This window comes from Triticum aestivum, chromosome 3B (assembly GCF_018294505.1).
Source record: "Triticum aestivum cultivar Chinese Spring chromosome 3B, IWGSC CS RefSeq v2.1, whole genome shotgun sequence".
Classification (NCBI taxonomy): domain Eukaryota; kingdom Viridiplantae; phylum Streptophyta; class Magnoliopsida; order Poales; family Poaceae; genus Triticum; species Triticum aestivum.
The window spans coordinates 72,903,037-72,930,307 of NC_057801.1; the positions used below are offsets into that span (position 1 = coordinate 72,903,037).

The following is a 27,271-nucleotide window of genomic DNA, read 5'->3' on the forward strand; positions in this document are numbered from 1 at the left end:
TGAAGACTCTCCCCCTAGATATGAATTGCCTGATGTACCTGAGGGTTATGTTATGGATGAAGAAACTGCTAGAGACCTTTTTGCTTGCAAAGATAGATATGATCTTAAGAAACTGTTAGCTAAGCTAAAAGAAAAGTCTTTTAATGCTGGAATGAAATACGACCATACTTTTGCTACTTCACCTATCTGTGTTACTGATAAGGATTATGAATTCTCTGTCGATCCTGAGTTAATTACTTTGGTTGAATCTGATCCTTTTTATGGCTATGAATCTAAAACTGTTGTGGCACATCTTACTAAATTGAATGATATAGCCACCCTATTTACTCCTTAGAAAAAAATTCGCTATTATTATATCCTTAAATTGTTTCCTTTCTCATTAAAGGGTGATGCTTAAATATGGTTTAATTTTCTTGCTCATGGTTGTGCGCGTAGTCCCAATGATATGATTTTTTACTTCTCTGCAAAATATTTCCCCTCTCATAAGAAACAAGCTACCTTAAGGGAAATATTTAATTTTGTGCAAATTTGAGAAGAGAGTCTCCCACAAGCTTGGGGGAGGCTTCTTCGATTACCAAATGCTTTGCCTGATCACCCTCTCAAGAAAAATGAACTACTTGATATCTTTTATAATGGACAAACTGAAGCTTACAGGGACCACCTGGATAGTTGTGCTGGTTGTGTTTTCAGGGAAAGAACCGTTAAGCAAGCTGAATTGCTATTGAATAATATATTGAGTAATGATAATGATTGGACACTTCCTGAACCAAATCCTAAGCCAACTCCGAAGAAAATGGGTATTCTATTTCTCAGTCCTGAAGATATGCAAGAGGCAAAGAAATCTATGAAAGAAAAAGGTATTAAAACTGAAGATATTAAGAATTTACCACCTATTGAAGAAATACATGGTCTTAATAACCCGACACAGGTAGTAAAGGTAAATTCTCTATAGATTTGATGAACATGATATTCCTCGTTACAAGTCTGCTAGTCAATGCTTGAATGAGTTTGATAATTTTATCGTTAAGCAAGAAAACTTCAATGCTTATGTTGGTAGACAATTGAAATGTAATGCTTATATGGTTGAACACTTGAGCGATTATATGTCTAGAGTTAAAGGTGACCTTAAAATTATTAGTAAATATGCTTCCATGGTTACCACTCAAGTAGAACAAGTGCTGAAGGAATAAGATGATTTGCTCAATGACTTAAATAATAAGAACAATGATAACACTGTTAGAGTTATGACTAGAGGTGGTAGAATGACCCAGGAACCTTTGTATCCCGAGGGCCACCCTAAGAGAGTTGAGAAAGATTATCAAAGAACTAATGTTGATGCACCTAGTCCTTCTAAGAAAAAGAAAAAGAAAAATGATAGGACTTTGCATGCTTCTAGTGAACCTGTTGCTGATACAACTGAGAATCCCAATGATATTTCTATTCTGATGCTGAAACATGATCTCGTAATGAACATGAACCTAGTGATAATGTTAATGATGATGTTCACGTTGATGATCAACCTAGTAATAACAATGAGGTAGAGATTGAACCTGCTGTTGGTCTTGATAACCCACAATCAAAGAATCAATGTTATGATAAGAGAGACTTCGTTGCTAGGAAGCATGGTAAAGAAAGAGAACCATGGGTTCAAAAACCCATGCCTTTTCCTCCTAATCCATCCAAGAAAAAGGATGATGAGGATTTTGAGCGCTTTGCTGAAAAGATTAGACCTATCTTTTTGCGTATGTATTTGATTGATATGCTTAAAATGAATCCCTATGCTATGTATATGAAAGATATTGTTACAAATAAAAGAAAGATAATGGAAGCTGAAATTCCCCCATGCTTGCTAATTACACCTTTAAGGGTGGAATACCAAAGAAACTTGGAGATCCAAGAGTACCAACTATACCATGTTCCATTAAAAGAAATTATGTTAAAACTGCTTTATGTGATCTTGGAGCTGGTGTTAGTGTTATGCCTCTCTATTTATATCGTAGACTTGATTTGAATAAGTTGACACCTACTAAAATCTCTTTGCAAATGGCCGATAAATCAACTGCTATACCTGTCGGTATTTGTGAGGATGTGCGTGCTGTGGTTGCAAACGTTACTATTTTAACAAACTTTGTTATTCTTGATATTCCCGAGGATGACAGTATGTCGATCATCCTTGGTAGACTCCTTTTGAATACTGCAGGGGCTGTTATTGATTGCAACAAAGACAATGTCACTTTTCATGTTAATGGTAATGAGTATACGGTACACTTTCCGAGGAAACAACCTCAAGTTCATAGTATAAATTCTATTTGAAAAATTTCAACGATTACTTTTGGAGGTTTTGAATTCCCTCTACCTACTGTCAGAAAGAAATATGATATTCTTATTGTTGGGGACATGCATATCCCCGTTGAGGTAACCTAGTGTTATTCAAAAATTCTCCGGTTTCTTGTTATTCGGAAGAAGTTTGTTAACAAGATTTGATCAACCTTGTTAGTGAATTCCTTTTGATGAGCATGAGATGGATGAAGTTAGAAAGCACAACCCTCTGTACCCTCCTTTTATTTCTATTATTTAGATTAAATTAAGTAAAAATAGTATTTTCTGTCTGTTTTCTAAATTATCCTTGCAGTAAAAAATACCCCAAAAATAAAAGTTCTCCAAATGCCCTGAAAATGGTGTATGATTTTTTGTAGAATATTTAAGAATTTCTGGCACTCAGGACACACCAGGGGGACACACCATTTGGCTACGAGGGTGTAGGGCGCGCCCACCCCCCTGGGCGCGCCCTCTGCCTCATGGGCCCCACGTGGGCCCCCTCCACGTATTCCAGCACCCACACACTTCGTCTTCCTCCAGAAAAATCACCCCGTAGCTCAAACCCGTGTTCTAGCTCGTTTTGCTGTCATTTTCGATCTCCTTGCTCAAAGCTCCATTCACAAAACTGCTTTGGGGGATTGTTCTTCGGTATGTGACTCCTCCCATGGTCCAATTAGGTTCTAGTGCTTTATTTATTTTAAATTTTTGCTGTGGAGGTGACCCTGTTCTTGAGCTTGCATGTCAAATTTATATGGTCCAAAGTAGTTCTAAACACACCGCAAAAAGACTTACATCATATGGATCTCCAAGAGACCATTGTATTGATAATCAAGAGAGAGAGAGAGAGAGGAAGCCATCTAGCTACTAACTACGGACCCGTAGGTCTACAAAGAACTACTCACGCATCATCGGAGAGGCACCAATGGACATGATGAACCCCTCCGAGATGGTGTCTAGATTGGATCTGGTGTTTCTGGACTCTGCGGCAGCTGGAATTGATTTTCGTCGACTCTCCTAGGGTTTCTGGAATATTGGGGTATTTATAGAGCAAAGAGGCGGGGCGGGAGGCCTCCGAGGAGGGCACAACCCACCGGGCTGCACCTGGGCCCCCAAGCGCACCCTAGTGGGTTGTTCTCCCCTCGGAGCTCCCCTCAGGTGCATTATTGGCCCACCAGATGTGTTCTGGCCCAAAAAAATCCACCAAAAGTTTCGTCGCGTTTGGACTCCGTTTGGTATTGATTTCCTCCGATGTAAAAAACATGCAGAAAACATCAACTGGCACTGGGCACTATGTCAATAGGTTAGTACCAAAAAATAATATAAAATGATTGTAAAACATCCAAGAATGATAATATAACAGTGTGGAACAATAAAAAATTATAGATACATTGGAGACGTATCACATGACATCTTTCGTGTTACCCTCCCCTGGCAGCGGGGTCCATAAAGAAACTAAGGGATATTAAGGCCTCCTTTTAATAGAGAACCGAAACAAAGCATTAGCACTTAGTGAATAAATGAACTCCTCAATCTACATTACTCACTGGAAAGAATCCCAATTATTTTCACCTTGGGGTATGTGGATCATAACACTTAATAGGTGTATACAACTTGCAAGATAGGATTAAGAATATATATATATATATATATATATATATATATATATATATTCATGAAAACATAATAGGTTTAGATCTGAAATCATGGCACTCGGGCCCTAGTGACAAGCATTAAGCATAGCAAAGTCATAGCAACATCAATCTAGAACATAGTGGATACTAGGCATCATCCCTAACAAAACTAACTCGATTACATGATAAATCTCATCCAACCCATCACCCTCCAGCAAGCCTACGAAGGGATTACTCACTCCCGGTGGTGAGCATCATGAAATTGGTGATGGAGGAAGGTTGATGATGATGATGGCGATGATTTCCCCTCTCCGGAGCCCAAAACACACTCCAGATCTGTCCTCCCGAGGAAGAACAAGAGGTGGTGGCGGCTCCGCATCGTAAAACGTGATGAACTCCTCTCTTTGATATTTTTCTCCCTGGATAGGAATATATAGAGTTGGAGTTAGGGTCGGAGGAGGTCCAGGGGGCCCACAAGCATGCAGGGCGTGCCCTAAGGGGGTGGGCCACTATTTTTGCGCCAGTATTTTTTACATATTCCACAAAAATTCTCTGTAAATTTTCAGGTCAATCCAAGAACTTTGATTTCTGCACAAAAATAACACCATGGCAGTTCTGCTAAAAACATCGTCAGTCCAGATTAGTTCCATTCAAATCATGCAAATTAGAGTCAAAAACTAGGGCAAACGAGTTTGGAAAAGTAGATACGATGGAGACGTATCAATGCACCACCAACATGAGAGCATAAAATGATTCTTGCCAATTTTCAGTACCAAACTACATCACACTTGTAGTTGAAATTTGAGCAAAATCTCATATTTCACTATTAATGCAGTAAATCTTCGAAAGATAGCTAAAGTACTTTTAAATTCATGAAATTGGTCAGCGTGCTTCCAATTTGGTCTACCTTATATAAAAAATGGTAATGCCAAGTTTTGGAACTTATTTCACGTACTTTCTTCACAAAAAAGCCATTTCTGGCACTTGAAGTATGGAAATAATACTTTTTATTCCAAAAGCAATTATTTTTCCTATGGCAACAATGTTCACAATGGTAAAGCCCATAGTTGTGCCAAATATACAACATATACAAGCCAGTATACACACACACACGCGCGCACGCGCGCCACACACACACACAACACATACACACACACACAATGCTAGCACAAGAGAGACAAGGCAAGGCAGGCATGTCAAGCAATGCATACAAACTCTATTGTGCTGAAGCTGAAAACTTAAATTGCGGTACAAACCAATATATATGTTGGTATATATCAACTGATCTTCGGACGGATGATTAATTCATGCATGCGCACAGACATATATGGTCTATTGGATAATTTGATCATCAATACTTCCACATGCCATCCATCCCCATATTCATTGACATGATCTCGTCAGATGTTGTTGTGGTGTCGTTGCCTGGGTCATTTTTGCTTAACGCAATTAGGAAATCCTCCTGCAACACTATGGATGATGGTTCGCTCCTAGGCTCGACCCTGACCATAAAGCCCTGGTCTACAATCATATCCATCGACATCATCTGCATCATCTGGTGTTGTTGTTGCTCCTGCTGCTGGTGGTGGTAGAACGGTATCGACGGCTTTGGTGGGACGGCCATCATTTGGTGGTGGTGGTGGTTACCAAAGTAGTGGCCATTCATCATTGGGAGAAACACACCTTCCATCATCGACAAGCTAGCCCCGGTGGCTTGTAGCTGGTACAAAGAAGATGCAGTCACTAACAACGGTGGCGCCAATGATGATGATGCATTGTAGTCCATGAGGGGAGGCAATGTAATGGATTCGAGGAAGCCATGCTGCCGCTCTACTACCATGGGCATGGGCATGGCGAACGATGACATAACCACCTTCTTGAGTCCAATGCTCTTATGGAAGATCCTACAAACCACATATTCCTCCTACCAACATACATAAAATAAATCAATGCAAATCAACTATGGTAAGTATCTTTCTACATACATACGGAGATGTTCATGATTCATGAGTACTACTAGTCTAGGTTTAAATACCTTGGAAGATGCATTAATGGTGGATGTGTTGGTGATGTCAGTGGGAAGGTTGGGTGCCGGCTGCTTGCCTCTCTCGAGCCTGTACTCATGCATGATCCAGTTGGTCTTCTCCCCCTTGTGTGCCCTGCCCTTGTAGAAGACTAGTGTCTTCTTCGTGCCGATGAGACTCATGGTTGGCGGGTGGAAGATCTCCTTGTCTTTTCCAGTGGCCTTCCAGTAGCCGGCGGTTGTGGCTCTGTTGGTCCGTATCCCAGTGGGGTATTTGTGGTCCTTTTGGGAGAAGAAGTACCACTCCTTCTCCCCCATGTTTGCCATCTCGGGGAGTTCCCATGGGTCATGTTTGTTCAGATCCACCTCCCCAACTTCCCTAGTGTCGAAGGGTTTCTTTAGCACCTTGGGTACTAGGTAGGCGGTAATGATCTCCACATCCGTCGGGTGAAACCTGAACCCCGACGGTAGCTTCAACTGTTGTTGTTGTTGAACTTGAAGATGTTTTTCCATGGCGGAGGTTCTCTGGGAAATGGGTCCTATTGTGGCGCAAATATTGGGGGTAACGATAGAGATGTGTGTAACTATGGAAGGAATTCGATGGTATCTAGAGATATGAGAAGGGGGTACTTAAATAGCAGTGGATGCGTGTACTAGCAAGGCACTTGCCAGAGAAGCCTTGACGTTTTCTTAGCTTTTTTAATTTGTTCTTACTGGCGGTGGTTGGATAGATGCTAAGCTAGCTAGCTAGATAGAGATAGTTCCTCATCTTTACAACTGTGTGTTGCTTGTCGTATTGTGGGGGCACAACTAGATGGTGACATGTGCTAGGTTTATCGAACCTCTCCAAGACATGACATGCCAGATTGAATACTTTTGGTTTTGTTCTCATTCTTGTTAATGTATGAATATGCGCTCCTCATGCTACCCTCTGCTCATCTCATCTGCGTGGAAAATGGGTGCTTCTTTTGATGTTGCGTGGCTTTGTGATGCAAAGCAATGTTATTTTCTATGTATATACCTATGTATACATTCCACCATATGCATTCATATTTATATACAGCCTCTAGAGAAATCTATTAGTTTACATATTCCATCTTACATATGCATTCATATACTATATATAGCTTTTGTGAGTTTACACAAAACCCTTGTGTTCTCTAAACAATATGTGACAAGGAGATGAGCATGGATGGTTGATTCAGTATGTCGGTATAATGTGGTGCCTAGAGTGTTAGTAACAGTCACGTTGATCTCTCTCAAAGCAACGTCAATAGATCGGTTACCATCTGGTGGGGGGACTGGCGCCAACTGCTACCGAATCCCCGCGTGCATGAGCGGGACCGGTAAAGCTCAAGCACTACATGTATGTACACAAAAGCACATCACTCGCATCTCTCTGGAGATATACATAAGTTTCTCATTTTTACCCGCTTTCCGGGTCGTCGCGTACTAGTGTAGGTACATCTAGGTGCAACGATCGAACAACCTTGTTGCTTTTCCTAAAAAAGCTATCACGCAACATATGGATCTTCCCATGCCTCCGAGTGTGTGCAACAATGTTCTTATCATGTGTACCGAAAGAGGAGGCATGTCGCGCACCACCTGCCTTTCTCATGGTTAGCTATTGGATATATCCTTTTGTAAATCGACAGTGATAAGATTGATTTTGGGATAAAACTTAGATGAAATCAAAAGATGAGGTGATGTGGGAGAGAGACCCCACTCTCCCAGAGGTAATAATGAATACTTGAACTGAGTTGTGTTCCATGCATAATTTCGGAGATATTGCTAATGGTCTTAGAGATATGATTAAAAATTACAAGATTGGAATTGTAAAAAATCTGGTAAAGTTATAAAGGAAATTAATAAGTCACCTTGTCGTTTGGAAGAGCTTATGTCTATGAATGCATATAGAAAGGAAATTCGGGAGGCCGCTGACACGATGAACAAACTTCTGTACCGGGAGGAGATGCTCTAGATGCAAAGATCTAGAGTTGCATGGTTGCGGGAAGGGGACCATAATACACAGTTCTTACATCAGAAAGCGATGTGGCGTGCTCGGAAAAATCGCGAAAAATCATTGGTTGATGATGAAGGGGTGACGCACGAGGATCATGAATCTATGGCTCCTATGGCCACATCCTACTTATCTAATTTTTTTCTGGCTGATTCAACACTTCATGCGGACTCGGTGATAAATTTAATTAATAAGCTTGTCACTGACTTAGATGAATGTTGGCCTATGTGTAGAGATTACGAATCAATATATTGTTGATGCACTTTTTCAGATAGGACCACTCAAGGCGCCTAGGTCGGATGGTTGTCCCGCCCATTTCTTCTAAATGAACTTGGCGGCTGCTACTTCTTGAGCTTGCGTTGGTTTTTTCCTTGAAGAGGAAGTGTGATGCAGCAGAGAGAAGTATTTCCCTCAGTTTGAAAACCAAGGTATCAATCCAGTAGGAGGTACAAGCAAGTCTCCAATCTATGCACCTTCACAAACAATCAAACACTTGCACCCAACGCGATAAAGGGGTTGTCAATCCCTTCACGGTCACTTGCAAGGATGAGATCTGATAGAGATAGATATAAAAGATTACTAAAACGTGAAATAAAGTAAACACAAATAAATTGCAGCAAGGTACTTTTGGGTTTTAGGTTTTGTAGATCTGAAAATATATGATGAAAAATAGACCCGGGGGGCATATGTTTCACTACAGTCTTCTCTCTTGAAAGAAAACATACGATGGATAAACAAATTACTGTTGAGCAATTGATAGAAAAGAGAATAATTATAATGATATCCAAGGCAATGATCATGAATACATGCATTACGTCCGTGACAACAAGACCGACTCCTGCCTGTTTGTACCACTATTACTCCACACATCGACCACTATCCAGCATGCATCTAGAGTATTAAGTTCATAAGAATGGAGTAACGACTTAAGCAATATGACATGATGTAGAGGAATAAACTCAAGCAATATGAACCTCGTCTTTTTACCCTTAATGGCAACAATACAGTATGTGCCTCGTTACCCCTTGTCGGTGTCAAAATCGGTAGATCTCGGGTTGGGGGGGGGGGCAAGTTGTAAGTCTAAAGATCAATGCTAACAAGGGACAATGGGGACACAATGTTTACCCAGGTTTGGGCCCTCTTAAAGGAGGTAAAACCTTATGTCCTGCTTGATTGTATTTGTATAGGGGTTACAAGAGTTGATCTACCTCGAGATCGTAATGACTAAACCCTAGCTGTCTAGCCTATGATTATTCTGATAGCCTCTACAGACTAACCCCTCTGGTTTATATACACATCGGAGGGGCCTAGGGTTGTACAGAGTCGGTTTATAGAAGATGGAAACAGTACATCCGGACACCAAACTTGTTGTCCACACACTCAAGAGTCCTACTCGGACACGGGGGATGGTCTTCTGCTTTATCTTCATGGCCCATCAGTCTGGACCATATCGAATAGGCCAAACACCTGAGGACCCCCGTATCTAGGACTCCTTCAGTAGCCCCTGAACTTGCCTTCAATGACGATGTAGTATCTGGCTTATGTCTTCGGGTTTGCAAGGAGGGTTCTTCAGCATACTCCGGATTGATGATAGTCCGTTTTTTGCCTCCATGTTCTGCCTTTATGATTCCTTCCCGTCGTCGCCTTGATTTCCACGTGCTAGGCAAATGCGAACGGTCCATTCCTTTTTACAAATAAGCCCCTTACCACGCACGGGCGACATCTATATAAAGATGTTAGATCCCCAAATGCCATCCCACGTTGGACAAAAAGAGCATCGGAGTAAACCACGAAAAAACTTCAAAACATGGCTAGCGCCCCTAGCTCCTCCTCGCCCCCCATGGCCCTCAAGAGGGTGATTGGCGAAGCTGCTCAGTGTCCCACCTCTAGCTGAGCTGACTTCAGATGCAGGGATATCTTCCTCCCGCAGATCTAGTCTCCAAGCAGGCGGGATTGGCCTCGATTGGTAGTGACGCGCTAGCAGAGAATTTCCCCAACCCAAACAGGGAGGAGAGGGTGTGCTTCGTCTCGTTTCTTCTGAGGGGCTTAGGATTCCCGATCCATCCCTTCCTCAAGGGTCTATTGGAATTCTATGTGATCCAGCTACACAACCCCACACTAGGTTCTATCCTGCACATTTCGGGTTTTATCACTCTCTGCGAGATGTTCTTAGGCTGCAAGGCTCATTTTGAACTATGGGGAAAGTTCTTTTGCCTTTTCCCCGCCATCAAGGTGGTTCTATGTTTGAAGTGGGCGGCACCGAAATTTGGCGCATAGCCGGATCAGGCTACCCTGTCGGAACTCCCAAGAAGGGGTCCGAAGAATGGTCTTCTGAATGGTTTTATATTGAGGAAGTTCCCCTTCCGGACCCAGTTCAGCGTGGACTTCCCGAATTCTCCAGTGCTCCTTTTAAGAAGCTACTCAATTGGCGCCCCCGGAGCCCCAAGCAAGAAGATAATGCGGAGCTAATGAGGTTAGTTAGCAATGTCAAATTACGTGCCCAGTCCAGACTCTCGGTAATCAAAGTTATGGCCATCGCGATAAAGCAATGGATCCAGCCCCTTCAGTCCAGAGTGACCCCTTTATGGTGTTACAACAGGGAGGACGACGCATCTCGCTATAAGCGCGAGGGCCCTAATACCCTAGCCGCTCTGGCCGCCATGCTGGTAGATCTTTATAAGGGGGAGAAAGAAGAATTCATCCGCTTAAATTGTCGGGAAGGTTTTTCCATGTACAGCCCCATTGAATGGGTAAGTTGTTGATTATCAGCATTGTTCGACCTCGTTATCAAGATGTGCTAATCAAATTATTCTGATTGTCTTAAAGCAGACATGGAGGAAGGCAGTCGAAAATGTTCATTGCCCCTCCCCTGAGCTAGAGGACCATGCTCGCAACAAAGACCCCAGCTTCCGCGAGGATTCGGATATATTAATAGAGTTTGGTGATGGAGTCTTTTATCAAGTGAGCCTTGATGGCTCGGAAGTGGCTATTACGGCCGACTACCCCGACCTTCTTCCTTTCGTCAAGGTAAGTGCTCGGAAATCATTCTCAAAAAGAGGAGCCCCCACTCGTGTATCACCCATTACACTGAACCGTGCTTTATAGGATCGGCGCTCAGCGAGCCGTACCCAATCGAGGGCGGCCCCTAGGAAGGCAGCATCTTCGCATGGTGAGCCTTCAAAACGAAAGGAAACTGGGAGCACCGTAGAACCCCCTCCATCATCAAAGAGGTATAACCTTCAGTATGTGCCTAGGCATAAGACCAGATTGTCATATTCCCCCCCTCTTATTCCAGGAGGAGCACACGGTGACCGTGTCCAAAATCCCAGCTAGCCGAGCATCAGCCAATCCTAAACTGGGCTCATCGACCAGGACGAGAGCTGATACGTCTCCAACGTATCGAATTTTTCTCATATTTTTCCTCTTGTTTTGGACTCTATTTTGCATGATTTGAATGAAACTAACCCCGGACTGATGTTGTTTTCAGCAGAACTACCATGGTGTTCTTTTTGTGCAGAAATAAAAGTTCTCGGAATGGAACGAAACTTTGCGAGAATTTTTTATATCAATAATAAGGATTTCTGGAGCCACGACCTGCAGGAGAGGGGCACCTGGGTGGGCACAACCCACCAGGGTGCGCCCCCCTCTCCTGGCACGCCTAGGTGGGTTGTACCCACCCGGTGGCCCCGTAGACGACCCCCTGATACTAAAAAATCACATATTTCCAGAAAAAATATCAGGGAGAAAGAATTATCATGATCCATGAGACGGAGCCACTGCCAAGCCATGTTCTTCCTCGGGAGGGCAGATCTGGAGTCCGTTTGGGGCTCTGGAGAGGGGGATCTTCGTTCTTCGTCATTACCAACCACTCTTCATCGCCAATTCCATGATGCTCCCCATTGGGAGTGAGTAATTCCTTCGTAGGCTCACTGGTCAGTGAGGAGTTGGATGAGTTTCATCATGTAATCGAGTTAGTTTTGTTAGGGCCTGATCCCTAGTATCCACTATGTTCTTAGATTGATGTTGCTATGACTTTGCTATGCTTAATGCTTGTCACTTTGGGCCCGAGTGCCATGAACTAAGATCTGAACCGTTTATGAATTCATCATTATATCCATGGGTTAGATCCGATCTCGCAAGTTATAGTCACCTACTACGTGTTATGATCCGACAACCCCGGAGTGACAACAACCGGGCCCACTCTCGGTGATGACCATAGTTTGAGGAGTTCATGTATTCACTATGTGTTAATGCTTTGTTCCGGTTCTCTATTAAAATGAGGCCTTAATATCCCTTAGTTTCCAATATGGACCCCGCTGCCATGGGAGGGTAGGACAAAAGATGTCATGAAAGTTCTTTTAATAAAGGACGTATGACTATTTACGGAATACATGCCTACATTATATCGATGAACTGGAGCTAGTGCCGTATTGCCCTAGGTTATAACTGTCACATGATGAATATCATCCAACAAGTCACCGATCCAATGCCTATGAATTTATCTTATATTGTTCTTGATAAGTTACTACTGTTCCTACTGCTATCGTTCCTACTACAATATCACTGTTACCACTGTTACTATTACCGTTACTACTGCTGCTATCATCAAACTATTATACTACTGTGCTACTGATCACATTGTTGCAGATAATTAATCTCCAGGTGTGGTTGAATTGACAACTCAACTGCTAATACCTCCAAATATTCTTTGGCTCCCCTTGTGTCGAATCTATAAATTTAGGTTATATACTTACCCTCGAAAACTGTTGTGATCCCCTATACTTGTGGGTTATCAAGACCTTTTTCTGGCACCATTGCCGGGGAACATAGCTATATTTGTTGAGTCACTTGGGATTATTATCAATTTATCACTATGAAGAATCTGAAGGATCCAAAGACTATGATATTTCCCTCAAAGATGAGGGGAGTTAAGGAACTGCCATCCAGTTCTGCTTTAGATTCACCTTTTGTTATGAGTAGACTTGCAACACCACTACATTCTATTAATTCTGATATGTCGCAAGTTATTGATGATGCTACTTCTGCTATCTACTCATGATGATGCTAGTACCATGCTTGATAATGATGATCTGCCACTTGGTGAATTTCTTGATGAACAAATTGCTAGAGTAATACAACATGATGTTGTTGAATCTGATGATGAGCTTGAAACTAAAACTCCTGAAACACTTGCTAGAGCTAGCCCTCCTAGATATGAATTGCCTAAGGTACCGGAAGGCTACGTTATGAGTGAAGTGGCAACTAGAGATATTCTTGCTTGTAAGGATAGAGATGATCTAGAGAAATTATTACACAAGTATAAAGAAAAATCTCTGAATGCTAGAACGAAATGTGATCCGGAGTTTGCTACTTCACCTATTGTTATTGCTGATAAGGATTATGAATTCTCTCTCGACCCAGAGTTAATTACTTTGGTTGAATCTGATCCTTTCCATGGTTATGAAACAGAAACTGTTATGGCACATCTTACTAAGTTGAATGATATAGCCACCCTTTTTACTCATGATGAGAAAACTCGATACTACTTTATTCTCAAATTATTTCCTTTCTCATTAAAGGGTGATACTAAATCTTGGTACAGTACTCTTGTTCCTAGTTGTGTGTGCAGTCCCCAGGATATGATTTACTACTTCTCTGAAAAATATTTTCCTGCTCATAAGAAACAAGCTTCCTTACAGGAAATATTTAACTTTGTTCAAACTAAAGAAGAGAGTCTCCCACAAGCTTGGGGGAGGATTTGCCAGTTACTTAATGCTTTGCTTGATCATCCTCTTAAGAAAAATGAAATAATTGATATCTTCAATAATGGACTAACCGATGCTTCTAGGGATTTCCTAGATAGTTGTGCTGGTTGTGTTTTCAGGGAACGAACTATTGCTCAAGCTGAAGAATTATTGAATAACATATGAAAAATTATGATGATTGGACTATTCCTGAACCACCGCCTAAACCCACTCCTAAGAAGAGGTGTATATTGTATCTCAGTCCTGAAGATATGCAAGAGGCAAAGAAATCTATGAAGGAAAAAGGTGTTAAGGCCGAGGATGTTAAAAATTTACCACCTATGAAAGAAATACATGGGGTTGAAGCACGAGGTAAAATATTTAATGAAATTCAATGATAGTGATGATCCTCATAATAAACATCCTAGTCAATGCATTTATGAGTTTGACATTTACATTAAAAAGCAAGATCACTTCAATGCAAATGTTATGAAACAATTGAAATATAATTATGATATGATTGCTCGCTTGAGTGACTTGTTATTTAGAATCTCAAATGATGTTAGAGGTGCTGGAAAACATGCTTCTATGGTTCAAACCCAGTTAGAACAAGTTGCTAAATCACAAAAAGAATTACTTGATGAAATGAATCATAATATACATGACTTTGTTGTTAGAGTTGCAACTAGAGGAGGTAAAATGACTCGGCAACCACTTTATCCTGAGGGACACCCAAAAAGAATTGAACAAGATTCACAAAGAAACAACACTAGTGCACCTAGTCCTTCTAAAAAGTAAAAGAAAAAGAAAAAGATAAGACTTTGCATGCTTCTAGTAAACCTGAAATTGACAAACCTCCTGATAATGAAAATGAAACTTCTATCTCTGATGCTGATGCTGACACTCAATCTGGTATGAACATCCACATAGTGATAATGAAAAATATAATGATGAGGTTCATGAAGACACTCAACCAAATAATGATAAAGAACCAGATAATGATGTTGAGATAGAACCACTTGTTGATCTTGATAACCCACAACCTAAGAATAAAAGATATGATAAAAGAGACTTTGTTGCTAGAAAACACGGTAAAGAAAGAGAACCGTGGGTTCAAAAACCTATGCCTTTTCCACCCAAGTCAACTAAAATGAAAGATGATGAAGAATTTGAACGCTTTGCTGAAATGCTGAGGCCAGTCTTTTTGCGTACTCGCTTGACTGACATCTTAAAAATGCCTCCTTTTGCAAAGTATATGAAAGATATCATCACAAATAAGAAGAAAATACCGGAAGCTGAAACCTCCACTATGCTTGCTAACTATACTTTTAAGGATGGAGTACCTAAAAAACTTGGAGATCCGGGTATAACAACTATACCTTGCTCTATCAAAAGAATTATGTGAAAATTGCTTTGTGTGATTTGGGAGCTGGTGTTAGTGTTATGCCTTTATCTTTATACAAAAGACTTGACTTGAATAAACTCACACCTACTGAAATATCTTCGCAAATGGCTGACAAATCAACTGCCATACCTATCGGTATCTATGAGGATGTGCAGTTGTTGTTGCTAATGTTACTATTTTTAATGACTTTGTTATACTTGAGATGCCCGAGGATGACAACATGTCGATTATCCTTGGTAGACCCTTCTTGAATATTGCAGGGGTTGTTATTGATTGCAATAAAAGCAAGGTCACTTTTCATATTAATGGTAATGAGCATACGGTGCATTTTCCGAAGAAACAATTCCAAGTGAATGGTATTAATGTTATTGAAAAATCTCCGATAATCACTATTGGAAGTTTTCAAATACCTCTACCTACTGTCAAAAAGAAATATGAAATGCTTATTGTTGGGGAAATGCATATCCCCATTGAGGTAACTTAGTGATTTACGGATGTTCTTCGGTTTCATGCTAATTGAAAGTGGTTGTTAATAAGACCTGATCAACCTTATTAATGAATCATTTTTGAGCGGTAGCACTACCTTCTGTCCCTACTTTTTGTTTCCTGTTTTAATTAGTTAAATAAAATAAAATGCCATGTTTTGTCTGTTTTCTGAATTTCCCGTGCAATGAAAAATGACCCAAAAATAAAAGTTCTTAGAATGCTCTGAAAACCTGATACAACTTTTTTCTGAATATTTATGAATTTTTGGTGCAAATAATACCAGAGGGAGGGCACCAGGTGGGCATAACCCACCGGGGCACGCCAGGACCCCCAGGCATACCCTGGTGGTTTGTGGTCCCCATGTGGGCCCCCTCACTTATCTCTTTAGCCCACATCATCACTTACCTTCAGAAAAAAAAATCCCCACTGTTCTCTCTCCCGTGTTCTTGAGCTCAAACCTGCGGACTTTGATCTCTTAGCTCGAAGCTCCGTTTCTGAAACTGTTTCGGGGGATTGTTACTTGGTATGTGACTCCACCATTTGTCCAATTAGTTTTCGTTTTAGTGGTTTATACTTTTAATAATTAGCTACTCTTGGTGCTGCTGTAGATGAGCTTGCACGTTGAATTCTTAGTGTTCTAAGTAGTTTGAATGCTTGCTATGGCCTCTATGTATCCCTAGGAGTAGTTGCTATCAATCTTGTGAAGTTTTGTTGACAAATTTTTGTCACCTCAAAATTTTCATTTTCAGAAAATTGTACGCGGACACGATGAACCTATTTGGAAGGAGCTCTTCAAGGAGAAGATCCTCCGGGGCATCTTCTAGTGACAGTTCTGCTCGCCGGTCTTATGTGGAACCAAGTGAAAGTTCCACGCGTGATGCCGCCACCAAAACATGCTTATGGCCTTGCGATGAATATATGGTGCATGTGGGCATTAAGGAGGAATTTGAGCAATATGTTCACAATGCTGGCCTCGGTCCCTACCTTTCAGATAAGTGTGAACAATGCCAACTTCTCACTGAGTCATTTGCCAAAAGATTTACATTTTTCCCTCGTGAGTCTAGGGTGTCCTTTATTATTTATGATAATACATTTACTATCTCACTGGAGATGTTTGCTTACCATTGCAAACTGCCTTATTGGGGTTTGCTTGATGAACCATCAGGGCTGAGTACGAGTCCTTCTTGACTAGCCTTTGTTACGGTGAAAATAGGGGAGTGACACAAGGTAGAATAAAGAGCATCCACTTTCCCGCAATTCAGTATTTTGCATTATTTAACACGAAATGCATAATAGGCAAGCAAGACTGTAGCATACTTTGTGCGCCAGACTTGAGCCTCATTCACACCGCTCTCGCTGGTGAATGGAACTATAACCTTGGAGCGATTGTTGCACGTAGACTTCAGAATAATGCTAACGGTGGCTGGTTCTATGGGGGCATTTATGCCACACGTTTGGTACAAGAGCTGGGTGTTTCACCTTTACCCTCTGACCCTATCCTACCCATGCAGTATTTAGATTTCGAGGCTTTAAAAAGCCATAAGATCTTGAAACGAAAAAATCATGACTGCACTTATAATTTATTGTTTAACCAAACCTCTGTTGTGCACACATATTTGCCTGCGCCTGCTCTTTTTGATTATCACAGCAAGGGGAGATATTTTGTTCTTAAGAGCGAGGCCCGAGCTCATAACGCAGCAGTGGTGGCAGCACGGCATGCCAAGGCATCCATACCAAGAGCCTCTGTGAGCTTCCACGCAGACTTCTACCCACTAGGCTACTGATTGACTGGCAAGTTAGGCCAAAAGCCTAAGCTTGGGGAAGTACGTGTTCCCACCGACCTTACATTCATGTCCGCATATCATATTCTATTTGTCGGTGTTCACACTTTTTCATTGTATCATCCATGCTTGGATTTATTTCCTTACTTTCTTCTTGTGTGTTTGAAAAACTTTAGAAAAACCAAAAAAAATAGTTGTAGCTAGTTTACTTTCTATGCTTGCTTAGTACTAGTATTAAAAATAAAATCCAAAAAGATTTCCTTGTTCTTCTTTTGCTTGTTGGGAGCTTTCCCGTGTAAATAGGTTTTCTCGTTTTTGCTTTTCCCTTTTATTTGCCCGATCTAGAAAACCAAAAACTCCAAAAATATGTTAGTGTCTTTCTCTGAACTTCTTTTCTTTTTATTCGAGACCTACCAAGGAGAAGACCACGATGAAAATGTTGAGTGGCTCTCATATGAATAATTGTTGAACTAATAAGAGCACATTTTACCCAGTCTTCTCATGTTAAATAAAATGTTTGCAGATTCCAGCTTAGTTCATGGCACTCTTGCACTATTATTATTTTCATATCATTCGGCCGTGCAAGTGAAAGGCAATAATGACAACATCCGATGAACTGGCCGTGGCAGGGAGAAACTGGTATGAACTTGACTTCTTCTGTTTTTGTAAATATGTTTAACCTACTATCCATGATTCAACCCATTATGATTAAACATGTTTGCAATGACAATTAGAGATTATAATTTTTCATGCCATGCATAAGTAGCTGGGAGTTGATAATGATTTATATTGGATATCAACATAGCGTTAAAATGATTGTGATGTAGTATGATGATATGGTATCATCCTCTGAATTTTCGAGTGGCTTGACTTGGCACATGTTCATGCATGTAGTTAAATCAAAACCAACAGCCTCTATGATATTTATGTTCATGGTGTCCATATCCTACTCATGCTAGTGTCCAATGTTACTTACGCATAATGCATGGTCATGATCGTTGTTGCTCTCTAGCTAGCCGCTTCTCAATCTTAATTGCTAGCCTTTGCCTGTACTAAGTGGGAACTCTGGTTTTACATCAAAAACCTTGAACCCAAAGTTATTCCAGATGAGTCCACTATGCCTAACTATATGAGGTATTACCCCGCCATCCTAAGTAAATTTGCATGTGCCACCTCTAAAAACTTCTAAAAATTATCCTTTTTGTGTGCCTGGATCGTTCGTGGAACGACAGGAGGTGGTCGATATCTTCCATGCTAAGCGGGTTATTCTTAGGTCGAGTGTTTATTCACTCACCATCGGACGAGAAAACGGGCGTTAATAGGGATTCTGATACGCCTCCGTCGTATCTATAATTTTTGATTGTTCCATGCCAATATTCTACAACTTTCATATACTTTTGGCAACTTTTTTATATTAATTTTAGGACTAACATATTGTCCAGTGCCCAGTGCTAGTTCTTGTTTGTTGCATGTTTTATGTTTCCCAGAAAACCCATATCAAACGGAGTCCAAACGGGATAAAAACGGACAAAGAATATTTTTGGAATATTTGTGATATTTGGGAAGAAGAATCAACGCAAGACGGTGCCCGAGGGGGCCACAAGGCAGGGGGGCGTGCCCCAGGGCAGCAGGCGCATCCCTCATCCTCGTGGACACCCCGTAAGGAGGTTGATGCTCTTCTTTTGCCGCAAGAAAGCTAATTTTCGGAAAAAAATCGTGGCAAAGGTTTCAGTCCAATCAGAGTTACGGATCTCCGGATATATAAGAAACGGTGAAAGGGCAGAATACCAGAACGCAGAAACAGAGAGACACAGAGAGAGATAGAGAGACAGATTCAATCTCGGAGGGGCTCTTGCCCCTCCCACACCATGGAGACCATGGACCAGAGGGGAAACCCTTCTCCCATCTAGGGAGAAGGTCAAGGAAGAAGAAGAAGAAGGGGGGCTCTCTCCCCCTTGCTTCTTGTGGTGCCGGAACGCCGCCGGGGCCATCATCATCACTGCAATCTACACCAACACCTCCGCCATCTTCACCAACATCTCCATCACCTTCCCCCCATCTATATTCAGCGGTCCACTCTCCCGCAACCTGCTCTACCCTCTACTTGAACATGGTGCTTTATGCTTCATATTATTATCCAATGATGTGTTGCCATCCTATGATGTCTGAGTAGATTTTCGTTGTCCTTTCGGTAATTGGTGAATTCCTATGATTGGTTTAATTTGCTTGTGGATATGTTGTTGTCCTATGGTGCTCTCCATGTCGCGCAAGCGTGAGGGATTTCCGTTGTAGGGTGTTGCAATATGTTCATGGTTCGCTTATTGTCTGTGTTGCATGAGTGACTGAAACACAAACACGGATAAGTGGGTCATGGCGTATGGGAATAAAGAGGACTTGATACTTTAATACTATGGTTGGGTTTTACCTTAATATCCTTAGTAGTTGCGGATGCTTGCTAGAGTTCCAATCACAATGCAAAAACAAAATATGAATTGGTTTGCAATAGTACTTAGAGTAGTGATTTGCTTTATTATACTAACGAATCTTACCAAGTTTTCTGTTGAAGTTTTGTGTGGATGAAGTGTTCAAAGACCGAGGAGGTCTCGATATGAAGAAAAGGAGGAGAGGCAAGAGCTCAAGCTTGGGGATGCCGAAGGCACCCCAAGTAAATATTCAAGGAGACTCAAGCATCTAAGCTTGGGGATGCCCCGGAAGGCATCCCCACTTTCTTCAACAAGTATCAGTATGTTTTCGGATTCATTTCATTCATGTGATATGTGCAAATCTTAGAGCGTCTTTTGCATTTAGTTTTCACTTTTCTTTTATGCACCATGCTGGTATGAGATAGTCTTTGGTTGATTTATAGAATGCTCTTTGCACTTCACTTAAATCTTTTGAGTATGGCTTTATAGAAGGATTAATTGGATTCATGCCATTGCAACTTTCACGACTTGGAAATATGCCATTATATGGGCAGGTATTGAAGACAATGGCATATGTAGAGGTATGAAAAAGTTGCAATGGCATATTTCCAACTTCGACTTTTGTAATGGCATTTTTCCAACTCATGAAAGTTACAGTGGCATAAATCCAATTAACCCTTTATAGAATGCTTCATGTGCTTCACTTATATCATTTGAAGTTTGGATTGCCTGTTTCTCTTCACAAAGAAAACTGCCATTTGTAGAATGCTCTTTTTGCTTCACTTAAAATTGTTAGAGCATGGGCATATCTTTTGTAGAAAGAATTAAACTCTCTTGCTTCACTTATATCTATTTAGAGAGATGACATGAATTGGTCATTCACATGGTTAGTCATAAAATCCTACATAAAACTTGTAGATCACTGAATATGATATGTTTGATTCCTTGCAATAGTTATGCGATATGAAGGTGGTGATATTAGAGTCGTGCTAGTTGAGTAATTGTGAAATTGAGAAAATACTTGTGTTGAGGTTTGCAAGTCCCATAGCATGCACGTATGGTAACCGTTGTGTGACAAATTTGAAGCATGTGGTGCTTCTTTGATTGTCTTCCTTATGAGTGGCGGTCGGGGACGAGCGATGGTCTTTTCCTACCAATCTATCCCCCTAGGGGCATGCGTAGTAGTACTTTGCTTCGAGGGCTAATAAACTTTTGCAGTAAGTATATGAGTTATTTATGACTAATGTGAGTCCATGGATTATACGCACTCTCACCCTTCCATCATTGCTTGCCTCTTCGGTACCGTGCATTACCCTTTCTCACCTCGAGAGTTGGTGCAAACTTCGCCGGTGCATCCAAACCCCGTGATATGATACGCTTTGTCACACATAAGCCTCCTTATATCTTCCTCAAAACAGCCACCATACCTACCTATCATGGCATTTCCATAGCCATTCCGAGATATATTGCCCTGTGATACGTCTCCAACATATCTATAATTTATGAAGCATTCATGCTATTTTATTATCTGTTTTGAACGATTATGGGCTTTATTATACACTTTTATATTACTTTTGGGACTAACCTACTAACCGGAAGCCCAACCCATATTGTTGTTTTATTGCCTCTTTCAGTATTTCGAAGAAAAGGAATATCAAATGGAGTCCAAACGGAATGAAACCTTCGGCGTCGTGATTTTTTGGAAGAATATCATCCTAGAGGCTTGGAGATCAAGTCATAAGATACTCGAGGAGCCCAGGAGATAGGGGGGCGCGCCCCCCTTTCTCGTGGACCCCTCGAGCACCCCCTAACCAACTTCTTTCACCTATATAAGCCTACGTACCCTAAAACCATCGAATATCAAGATAGATCGGGAGTTCCGCCGCCACAAGCCTCTGTAGCCACCAAAAACCTCTTGGGAGCCCGTTCCGGCACCCTGCCAGAGGGGGAATCCATCATCGGCGACCATCTTCATCATCCCGGAGCTATCCATGATGAGGAGGGAGTAGTTCACCCTCGGGGCTGAGGGTATGTACCAGTAGCTATGTGTTTGATCTCTCTCTCTCTCTCTCATGTTCTCTCTCGTGTTCCCTCTGTGGCACGATCTTCATGTATCCCGAGCTTTGCTATTGTAGTTGGATCTTATGATGTTTCTCCCCCTCTACTCTCTGGTGATGAATTGAGTTTCCCCTTTGAAGTTATCTTATCGGATTGAGTCTTTATTTGAGAACACTCTATGTATGTCTTGCCGTGTTTATCTATGGTGACAATGGGATATCATGTGCCACTTGATGTATGTTTTGGTGACCAACTTGCGGGTTCCGCCCATGAACCTATGCATAGGGGTTGGCACACGTTATTGACTCTCCGATAAAAACTTTGGGGCACTCTTTGAAGTACTTTGTGTTGGTTGGATGAATCTGAGATTGTGTGATGCATATCGTATAATCATGCCCATGGATACTTGAGGTGACAATGGAGTATCTAGGTGACATTAAGGTTTTGGTTGATTTGTGTCTTAAGGTGTTATTCTAGTACAAACTCTTTAATAGATCGATCCGAAAGAATAACTTTGAGGTGGTTTCGTACCCTACCATAATCTCTACATTTGTTCTCCGCTATTAGTGGCTTTGGAGTGACTCTTTGTTGCATGTTGAGGGATTGTTATATGATCTATCTATGTTATTATTGTTGAGAGAACTTGCACTAGTGAAAGTATGAACCCTAGGCCTTGTTTCCTATCATTGCAATACCGTTTATGCTCACTTTCATCATTAGTTACCTTGCTGTTTCTATTATTTCCGATTACAAATACCTTTATCTACCATCCCTTTTGCACTTGTATCACCATCTCTTCGCCAAACTAGTGCACCTATACAATTTGCCATTGTATTGGGTGTGTTGGGGACACAAGAGACTCTTTGTTATTTGGTTGCAGGGTTGTTTGAGAGAGACCATCTTCATCCTATGCCTCCTACGGATTGATAAACCTTAGGTCATCCACTTGAGGGAAATTTGCTACTGTCCTACAAACCTATGCACTTGCAGGCCCAACAACGTCTACAAGAAGAAGGTTGTGTAGTAGACATCACCCTGCAACTTCCATCATCATCATATACATGACTTGATCATTCATTGTCATATTGCTTTGCATGATCGTAAGATAGCTAGCATGATGTTTTCATGGCTTGTCCATTTTTTGATGTCATTGCTATGCTAGATCATTTCACATCCCGGTACACCGCCAGAGGCATTCATATAAGAGTCATATCTTTTTTCTAGACATCGAGTTGCAATACTGAGTTGTAAGTAAATAAAGTGCGATGATCATCATTATTAGAGCATTGCCCCAGTGAGGAAAGGATGATGGAGACTATGATTCCCCCACAAGTCGGGATGAGACTCCGATCTTTATGAAAAATAAAAGAGGCCAAAGAAGCCCAAATAAAAAAGAGAGGCCAAAGAAGCCCACCAAAAAAAGAAAATAAAAAAAATAAAAAAAATGATGAGAGAAAAAGAGAAAAGGAGCAATGTTACTATCCTTTTACCACACTTGTGCTTTAGAGTAGCACAATGTTCTTCATATAGAGGGTCTCTTGAGTTATCACTTTCATATACTAGTGGGAATTTTCATTATAGAACTTGGCTTTCCGATGATGGGCTTCCTCCAATGCCCGAGGTCTTCATGAGCAAGCAAGTTGGATGCACACCCACTTAGTTTCAGTTTGAGCTTTCATACACTTATAGCTCTAGTGCATCCGTTGCATGGCAATCCCTACTCCTCACATTGACATCAATTGATGGGCATCTCCATAGCCCGTTGATTAGCCGCATCGATGTGAGACTTTCTCCCTTTTTGTCTTCTCCACATAAACCCCCACCATCATATTCTATTCCACCTATAGTGCTATATCCATGGCTTGCGCTCATGTATTGCGTGAGGGTTGAAAAAGCTGAAGCGCGTTAAAAAGTATGAACCAATTGCTCAGCTTGTCATCGGGGTTGTGCATGATGGGAGCATTTTGTGTGATGAAAATGAAGCATGGCCAAACTATATGATTTCGTAGGGATAAGCTTTCTTTGGCTATGTTATTTTGATAAGACTTAATTGCTTGGTTGGCATGCTTGAAGTATTATTGTCTTAATGTCAAATGATAGACTATTGCTTTGAATCACCCGTGTCTTAATATTCATGCCATGATTAGATATATGATCAAGATTATGCTAGGTAGCATTCCACATCAAAAATTATCTTTTTATCATTTACCTACTCGAGGACGAGTAGGAATTAAGCTTGGGGATGCCGATATGCCTTCGTCGTATCTATAATTTTTTATTCTTCCATGCCAATATTCTACAACTTTCATATACTTTTGGCAACTTTTTATATTATTTTTGGGACTAACATATTGATCCAGTGGCCAGTGCCAGTTCTAGTTTGTTGCATGTTTTATGTTTCGTAGAAAACCCATATCAAACGGAGTCCAAACGGGATAAAAATGGACGGAAAATATTTTTGGAATATTTGTGATATTTGGGAAGAAGAATCAATGTGAGACGGTGCCCGAGGGGGCCACAATGCAGGGGGGTGCGCCCTAGGGGGGCCGCCGCGCCCCTGACCCTCGTGGGCATCCCGTAAGGCGGTTGCTGCTCTTCTTTTGCCGCAATAAAGCTAATTTTCGGGAAAAAAAATTCATGGCGAAGGTTTCAATCCAATCGGAGTTATGGATCTCCGGATATATAAGAAATGGTGAAAGGCAGAATACCAGAACGTAGAAACAGAGAGAGATAGAGAGACAGATCCAATCTTAGAGGGGCTCTCGCCCCTCCCACACCATGGAGACCATGGACCAGAGGGGAAACCCTTCTCCCAACTAGGGAGAAGGTCAAGGAAGAAGAAGGGGGGGCTCTCTCACCCTCGCTTCCGGTGGCGCCGGAACGCCGCCGGGGCCATCATCATCACCGCGATCTACACCAACACCTCCGCCATCTTCACCAACATCTCCATCACCTTCCCCCCATCTATATTCAGCGATCCACTCTCCCGCAACCCTCTATACCCCTTACTTGAAAATGGTGCTTTATGCTTCATATTATTATCCAATGATGTGTTGCCATCCTATGATGTCTGAGTAGATTTTCGTTGTCCTTTCGGTAATTGGTGAATTGCTATGATTGGTTTAATTTGCGTGTGGTTATGTTGCTGTCCTATGGTGCTCTCCGTGTCGCGCAAGCGTGAGGGATTTCCGTTGTAGGGTGTTGCAATATGTTCATGGTTCGCTTATTGTTTGTGTTGCGTGAGTGACTGAAACACAAACACGGATAAGTGGGTCATGGCGTATGGGAATAAAGAGGACTTGATACTTTAATACTATGGTTGGGTTTTACCTTAATATCCTTAGTAGTTGCGGATGCTTGCTAGAGTTCCAATCATAAGTGCATATGATCCAAGAAGAGAAAGTATGTTAGCTTATGCCTCTCCCACATAAAACTTGCTATCGGTCTAGTAAAGTAGTCAATTGCTTAGGGACAATTCTGCAACTCCTACCACCACTTTTCCACACTCCTTATACTAAATTTATTGCTTCTTTATCTAAACATTCCCTAGTTTTTATTTATGTGCTCTTTATATTCTTGCAAACCTATCTAACAACTCCTACAAAGTCCTTCTAGTTTCATATTTGTTATGGGTAAAGCGAACGCTAAGCGTGCATAGAATTGTATCCGTGGTCGATAGAACTTGAGGGAATATTTGTTCTACCTTCAGCTCCTCGTTGGGTTCGACACTCTTACTTATCGAAAGAGGCTAGAATTGTTCCCCTATACTTGTGGGTTATCAGATTCCCAGTCTCGAACTCAAAAATGCAAATAATTGAACAAAACTCCCCCGGGACTGATGTTGGTATGGATGGCACCAATTGTTTCGGACAAGCTGAGGGAGTCCTGGATTAGGGGGTCCTCGTACAGCCGGACTATGTATTCTGGCCGGACTGTTGGACTATGAAGATACAAGATAGAAGACTTCATCCCGTGTTCGAATGGGACTCTCCTTGGCATGGAAGGCAAGTTTGGCGATTCGAATATGTAGATTCCTTTCTATGTAACCGACTTGGTGGAACCCTAACCCCCTCGGTGTCTATATAAACCGGAGGGTTTAGTCCGTAGGACAACAATCATAATCTCATAGGCTAGACTTCTAGGGTTTAGTCATTACGATCTCGTGGTAGATCAACTCTTGTAATACTCATATTCATCAAGATCAATCAAGCAGGAAGTAGGGTATTACCTCCATAGAGAGGGCCCGGACCTGGGTAAACGTCGTGCCCCCCGCCTCCTGTTACCATTAGCCTTAGACGCACAGTTCGGGACCCCCTACCTGAGATCTGCCGGTTTTGACACCGACATTGGTGCTTTCATTGAGAGTTCCGTTGTGACGTCGAAGATGGGCTTGATGGCTCGCCTTGTTATCAAGGACAACATCACCTCCGAGGGAGCCCTGGCCTCAGGCCAAACTCTCCGGCTGGGCGGCTTTACCATGGTCGCCCGTTCTGCCGTCGGGTCGATGATGACTTCTCGTGTCATTGAAAATCACCTCCGCGTTAGCTCAGAATACTTCGAGCAGATGGATCCGATGGAGTTGTCGTCTTTAAACGAACTCCTGGATCGCATCGCCGCCTTGGGAGTCGCTATAGACTACGATCGGACTGGGATTAAACCCGATCAGAGAGAAATTGAATCTCCACTGATCACGCGATATTGGAGGAGCAATGCGATGATTCTTCACCTATGTTGAGGACGAACTATGTTCGGATCTCTGAGCTGACGAAGCTGGATACTCACCCGTGGGAAGACCTGCCCCACACTCCGAACTTAGAATCGTACTGTGGGCCTGAGAAATTGGTTGATATCCCAGAGCCCGAACTATTAAAGTCGGAAGTTTCTCAAGCTCTGGATCCCAGATCGGGTCAGGGTTCGGACTTAAATTCACCCACCCAGATATAAGAGATCTTACCCACATCAAATAGCAGTCCCGAAAAATGGCCCATCACTTTTGGGCTATATTCCTCCTTGTCAAGAACAAGATCAAAGACTGTCGCAATGAAGATGCAATCTCATTATTCTGCAAAACCTGCATGGACGAGGGAATCCTCAATGCAATCAATCACCGTCACATACCACACTTCACTGACCTGGCAATCATAGTAAAGAAGTACTATGCAATGGAGAGCACCTGGATAACTCAGGAAGCCTCTTGGGAGCCACCGGTTTCCACTAAACCCCTCGTCCGGACAAAAAGGTACACCCTCATTGGTTGCCTGATCCAGTAACCAAAAAATCGAAGCCCATTACGGGGCGCGGAACCGTCCTAGAGGGCTGGCTCGATAGGCCATGCAAGATACACACAACACTGGATACCACACCAACCCACAGCCTCAGAG

The 27,271-nt window shown here is 41.9% G+C and overlaps 1 protein-coding gene across 3 annotated transcripts; it reads right to left on the bottom strand.

The window, feature by feature from the left end:
- Positions 1 to 4,949: 4,949 nt before the first annotated feature.
- On the bottom strand, positions 4,950 to 6,559 carry LOC123064839 (NAC domain-containing protein 26). 3 transcript variants are annotated; one of them, XM_044488240.1, is made up of 3 exons: positions 5,986 to 6,559; positions 5,788 to 5,874; positions 4,950 to 5,670 (listed from the first exon to the last, which is right to left on the bottom strand). In XM_044488240.1, the coding sequence occupies exons 1-3, from the start codon at positions 6,484 to 6,486 to the stop codon at positions 5,302 to 5,304; spliced, it is 957 nt and encodes a 318-aa protein (XP_044344175.1). In that variant the 5' UTR covers positions 6,487 to 6,559; the 3' UTR covers positions 4,950 to 5,301. The 3 variants fall into 3 exon arrangements, with proteins under 3 accessions (XP_044344175.1, XP_044344176.1, XP_044344174.1); XM_044488241.1 differs by lacking the exon at positions 5,788 to 5,874; XM_044488239.1 differs by having other exon boundaries at positions 4,950 to 5,874.
- Between the last annotated feature and the right edge of the window lie 20,712 nt (positions 6,560 to 27,271).

Coding starts and splice junctions, on each gene's coding strand:
- LOC123064839 (XM_044488239.1), bottom strand. CDS start 6,486: ATGGAAAAACATCTTCAAGTTCAACAACAACAACAGTTGAAGCTACCG. Junction 5,875..5,985: donor CCATTAATGCATCTTCCAAG/GTATTTAAACCT, acceptor GTATGTTGGTAG/GAGGAATATGTGGTTTGTAG.